This window comes from Odontomachus brunneus, unplaced genomic scaffold, assembly GCF_010583005.1.
Source record: "Odontomachus brunneus isolate Ranch 3 - 2012 unplaced genomic scaffold, Obru_v1 Obru_scaffold_201, whole genome shotgun sequence".
Lineage (NCBI taxonomy): Eukaryota > Metazoa > Arthropoda > Insecta > Hymenoptera > Formicidae > Odontomachus > Odontomachus brunneus.
This window is the reverse complement of record NW_022639651.1, coordinates 556,595-562,902: the sequence shown is the minus strand read 5'-3', so window position 1 is coordinate 562,902 and position 6,308 is coordinate 556,595. Positions and strand designations below refer to the sequence as shown.

General features: G+C 33.7%; 1 protein-coding gene across 4 annotated transcripts in view; it reads left to right on the top strand.

Moving 5' to 3' along the window:
- The first annotated feature begins 2,387 nt into the window (after window positions 1–2,387).
- Window positions 2,388–6,308, top strand: part of LOC116852087 (AP-1 complex subunit sigma-2) — a 12,682-nt gene continuing 8,761 nt past the window's right edge. For all 4 annotated transcript variants that reach the window (XM_032832101.1, XM_032832099.1, XM_032832100.1 and 1 more), the window contains exons 1-4: window positions 2,388–2,565; window positions 2,647–2,825; window positions 2,930–3,038; window positions 3,117–3,254. In XM_032832101.1, the coding sequence (XP_032687992.1) occupies window positions 2,563–2,565; window positions 2,647–2,825; window positions 2,930–3,038; window positions 3,117–3,254 (429 nt within the window). In that variant the 5' untranslated portion in view covers window positions 2,388–2,562. The remainder of the gene's footprint in view (window positions 2,566–2,646; window positions 2,826–2,929; window positions 3,039–3,116; window positions 3,255–6,308) is intronic.

The window sequence follows — 6,308 nt, the reverse complement described above, 5'->3', positions numbered from 1 at the left end:
TCTGGCGTCGGCGTCGCTTGGCATCCTTATAGAAATATCGTACTAAGAATCATTGATAATTACTTATTATTCAGTATTTTTAATATTAAAAATAAGTAATTATCAATGATTCTTAGTATATTTCTATAAAGACACCTCTTCTTCAGTGTCTTGTATAAATTCACCTGGGGGTCGCCGACGATGAGGGCGGCTTGGACGATAGTTCGGTTCATTTTTATCTATTTTTCGACTCATTTTTTGCAAATATAATGCACAACAACAACGTAAAACTACTGCACGGTAAGAAAAATAGTGTATGAAGAGCACGCTGCCTCTCAACTGTTGGCTCGGACACGTTACTTTTTCAAAAACAGTTGTTACACGAGCACAAATTATTACTTTTCCTCGTCAGTTGTGCCATCTAGTGTCCAAATAGCAAGTCTGTGGTGTCAAGGGACCGAAAAGTAAAGAGTTCACGCGCGCGGTCGTATACCTGCGCTCGATACCGTTTGGAGCGCGTCACTTAGGGCTATCGCACACAAATTGACATAACTGCATATGCATAGCATAAGATCGTATGAACCAATGAGCATCGAATATTAAGCATCGAACACCAATATGGCGACTTAATACTCGATGCTCATTGGTACATACGGTCTTATGCTATGCATATGCAGTTATGTCAATTTGTGTGCGATAGCCCTTATATACACTATAGGGACATTTAGCTACAAATTTCGATTTCAAACTTTAGGAGCTTATTCTCCAGATGCTATTATCGATTTTTTCCTCACAAAAATCGATTTTATTTAATCGATTCTTTTTTACGCGATTTTGGCGTGTATCGATTATTTTAGTAGGAAATTGATTCTCGATTTTTAGTGGGTTAGGGATGCGCATATATATAATATTACTATATGGCTACATAGAAATTTTCCTATAAGTGAGAATGAGACCACATAGAAGGATAAAAGATGGACGGTTATTGGCTCAATAGAAAAGAGTGGGAAAAGTGTTCAATAATCGCAATGCAAATGTTAAGGTCGTTCTACTTTAATTGCAAACCGATCGCAAGTAGACGCAATTCTTATTGCGACAGCCAATCAGAAGCATCAATGGTGCTATTGACGCTTCTAATTGGCTGTCACAACAAGAGTTGCATTCGACAACTAATGTAGAACGACCTTTAAGCTAGTGGCACATAGAAAAACATAAGGACCGTGGCACACAGAAAAACTTAAGCAGTAAGACGTAAGCAGTAAGCAAATTGACCAATCATAGTTGTTGATTCATCTTACGGTCCAAGAATCAACGACTGTGATTGGCTGATTCGCTTACTGCTTAAGTTTTTCTATATGCCACCAGCTTAAGCAGTAAGGATGGAGTCCCATGGCACGTATTTACGCGTAACGCGTAACCAATCACATATTTCTATTCTTTTAGAAGTTCCAACAGAAATACTAAACATCGCAATTTATTGGTTACGCGGTACGCGGAAAATACATGTCAAGAGACTTCAGCCTAAGCGTAAGCAGTAAGCAAATTGACCAATCACAGTCATTGATTCTTCTTACGGTCCAAGAATCAACGACTGTGATTGGCTGATTCGCTTACTGCTTAAGTTTTTCTATATGCCACCAGCTTAAGCAGTAAGGATGGAGTCCCATGGCACGTATTTACGCGTAACGCGTAACCAATCACATATTTCTATTCTTTTAGAAGTTCCAACAGAAATACTAAACATCGCAATTTATTGGTTACGCGGTACGCGGAAAATACATGTCAAGAGACTTCAGCCTAAGCGTAAGCAGTAAGCAAATTAACAAATCACAGTCGTTGATTCTTGGACCGTAAGAAGAATCAATGACTGTGATTGGTCAATTTGCTTACTGCTTACGTCTTACTGCTTAAGTTTTCTATGTGCCACCAGCTTAATGGCTTCTGCACACAGAATGCGGTAATGCTTGCCGCGCGGCGGAAGTCCGCGCGACAGCCAATCAATATGTTGTTTTTCCTTAAAAGCTAGAAGGTTATTACGGAAAGCAGCATATAGATTGGCTGTCGCGTGAACTTCCGCCGTACGGCAAGCATTACCGTGTCCTGTGTGCAGGAACCATTAAGTGTTCACCAACACACACTGGTGCACCCAGTGGCTTGGTTTACATCGTGCACTTGATACGCGTGTTAAATAGTAATTTTCTATTAGATAATCTTAATATCGACGATGTATATAAATAACGGTATATTAAGCTGGTATAATACTGATCAAGAAGACTTATTGTATCGATTGAATGCGTCATCGTTGATATGCATTGTCAATATTAAGATTATTTAATAGAAAGTTACTATATAGCACGCGTATCAAGTGCACGATGTAAACCAAGCTAGTGTCAAATTCGCCATAAATTCTCTGGTTCATGGACATTCATGGATCCAAGATGTCGATATAATCGTTCATGCATACGCTGTTAGGTTCGGCTCGGTTAAATCTGTGCTCATAAGTAATACGAGTGCTGTTAATTATCATCTAATTACGCGTAGTGCTAATTGTAAAAGACAGGAAATAATAAAGTCTAAAACAATATGGTAAGTCGCATATATCGTATGTGTGATATGCAAACCGTCAAAGATGAAAGAAATGTCATCGATAATTGTCGTCGCTTGCAGATGCAATTTATGTTACTGTTCAGCCGTCAAGGAAAGCTTCGCTTACAAAAATGGTATGTCGCACATCCGGATAAATTAAAGAAAAAAATTACACGTGAATTAATAACCACAATACTCGCACGTAAGCCCAAAATGTCGAGTTTCTTAGAATGGAAGGATGTCAAAGTTGTCTACAAGAGGTATGTCATTGACAAGCAATAATCCCTATGTTATCTTGTCATGCAATATAGCTGTAAAAAGTCTTCTCAGGTTCACTCATAAAATTCTGTATTTGTACTTTCAGATATGCAAGTTTATATTTTTGTTGTGCAATTGAGCAAAATGACAATGAATTGCTTACTTTAGAAATTATACATCGATATGTTGAATTGCTGGATAAGTATTTCGGCAGTGTAAGTATAATTTGAAATTGTAAGTTCAGAAATGTTTTTAGCAATTTTAACTGATTTTAATGATATTGATATTATTAGGTATGTGAGTTGGATATAATTTTCAATTTTGAGAAGGCATACTTTATATTAGATGAATTACTTGTTGGTGGTGAAATTCAAGAAACTAGCAAGAAGAATGTTTTGAAAGCCATTGCTGCTCAGGACTTGTTACAGGAGGTTAGTTACGGGGATGTACCCCTTGAATTGTAACATGTTTATCTTATTAGCACAATATTTGGAGATATGTTTTAGATTCTTTTTACAGCCAGATTCTTAGATCGTTTTATTTATCTACTAAATAATATAATTCACTAAGGCTCCATTTAGCAAACTGATATACATATAGTACAAATGAGAATTTTATGCCCACAAATGCATAATATCTAATCAATATTTATCAATGCATTAAAACGATCTACAATCTATTGCTAATTCTTGATATTCATGCATTGTTTTTATTAAATAATCATGATGTTGCAAGATTCAAGCATTTATAAAATCTATTTGAGCTAGGTGAGAAATTGATTGTCAAATTTTTTCACTTAAATATATGATATTTCGAATTTAACTTTTTTTTTGCAATATTAGCTGCATATAATTTTTTTATATTTATGAAAATAAGCAGGAGTAAGATATCAGAAACCTACAGTATTAAAAAGTACAGTATCAGAAACCTACAGCTAAAAAAGAATACGCTGAATTTTTATCTAGATATTTATTTAACACCTAGTAACAATAGATTTGTAAAGAAGTATAAATATTTATGTGATCTGCATGCGAAGGCATTTAAAGATATTAATAATTGCCTGTATAAAATAATTTAAGTTTCCTACTTACTTTCATGTCGCCTGTCTTGCATAGTAATCATAATTATGTATATATATCATGTATCTATCTATAGTACTCTATCTGTAGTTACATCAGCTTCTATTGAGAAATTTTATTTTTTACTGATATTTAATGTTGCACGATATGACTGAACAACATTTGACTTTGTATATGTGTGTATATGTGTGTATGCGCGCGTGCACGCATGTGTGTATACGTGCGTGCGTACGCGTGCGCGTGTGCGCGCGTGTATATATATATATATACACATTAAGGATTTTATCTATATATAAAATATTGACTGCAGCAAATATTGATTCAGCACTACGTTCATAAATAATTTTACGCGCTATTTTATATACTCAATATAAAGGAAAAGATATTTTTTTTATATTTTACTTATTTTCTATATCAGTTATGTCCACAAACATTATTATAAATTGGAAGAATATTTTCAAAATCAAGAAAATCAATTTATATAAATCTCTCTGTTCTTTCTTACTTTGTCGAGTACTTCTCTTCAAAATATAGCACACAATTATTCTAAACCCATTTTTTGTTAAGCATGAGGAACATACTATCTGTAATGTGTAATGTCAATGTTCACAATGGAAAATTGTAAAATAAGCTTAAATGCTGAATGTTTCTATGGACGATCGTGCGTGCATATACGCTTCTCATTTAATCTCCAAGCGTGCTTGTATAGTACGTTTTCACTGTTAACGTCTTTACTCCTCGCAACACTAAATATCTGTGTAACAGCATCTGTCAACTGTTTGATAGTATTGCGTGATTTATACGTAACGAAAGAAATAATATTTTTTGAGGTTTATATTTATACATTGACTACAATAAACATAAAAATTGTGTTGATCCTATAAATTTCCGAGTTATCGCGCACAACTATGCAGGCGCGCGCACGCATATACTAGTCGTAATTTAAATACGAAAAAAATACGCACATCGCTGTTACTTGTCGAAAGGCGTTCTCGCAAGAAATGTGTGAAATTTGAAATATTTTACGTAATATACATGCAATACATGGTTTACGATTAATTTTATTTGCTTGATAATGAGATGAGTGAACTTTTTTCTGTAAATATACAGAATATCTAACATAACGCATATGTCCGTTCGTGTTCAGGTAGAACCGAGATATCAAACTGAGAGAAAAATATATCATTATGCAAACAACTATGATAATTAACTTAGACTGTCGGGAAAGCCATTTTTGTGGCTTTGCACAAATCTCAAAATTCTGCGCCATGTATATGTTACTTATGTAGGAAAATTTTTAAGAAAAAAAACTTTTAATGAAAAATATCAGCAGCACTAAAGAGTAAGGAGATATTAATTAAAGATAATTTGCGAATCAGTGCATGTTATATGATGAGACGAGCTCTTTAAGCAAAATCTCGTCCAAGATATTTGAATTTGACAATCTCTCAGCAGTGCCAGTAATACTGGACATCTTCACTGTCCAGCAATACATATCAGTCGTTGCCAAGAGATTTTCAGTAAATTCAGAAACTTCAGTGAACTTTTTTCTGCAAATATATAAAATATCTGACGCAACGCATATGTCCGCTCGTATTCAGGTATAACTGAATAGTTCACTGAAGTTTTTGAATGAAACTTTACCACAATGACACGTGCTCATTCGTTCTAATTTTCCTTAATTAATACTTCACTAGTTGTCGTGATTGTTTGCAAAATGGTACACTTTTCCATTCAGTTTGACAAGTTCTACTTGCACATGAACAACGTATGCGTTGCGTCAAACATCTTATACGATATAATACGATGCTTGCCTTTGTATATTACGTTTGCTCAGACAATAATTGATTTAAAGCCTCTTACACATAAATTTTGTATAGGATAAAGTATTTTGAAATAACATAGAGCAAAATTTATTCGTTAATTTGAACTGAATTAATGGAACAATTGATAGTGAAGTAAATGAATAAATAATTTTCAATAAGCACAAACATTTGTAAGTAAATTATAGCACTAGTATGTGAAAAAGAAACATATTTTGTACTTTATCTGACATTTGAAGACATTTGATTTTATACACTGTAATCATTGTATACTATACTAAAATAAGGATACGTTGTGTTCTCAAGATTACCTATAATATGCCATTTAAATAACTTAGTAGAGATAATACGGAAAGAGAGAATATATACATACATCTTATTATTCTAGTCTACTGTCAGATTTTTTGTTGAAACTGACGTTTTATTAATATCTGAAGAATTTGCCAAGAATTGCTAAACTTATCCTGTTTTTGCATTTAAATTGTATTGTTTAGTATATTACATTTTTATTCATTTACGAGCTGTAGTGAAAAAATATTATTCTCTTCAAAATTTGTATTAAGCTTAAGCTTTTATTGGCTTT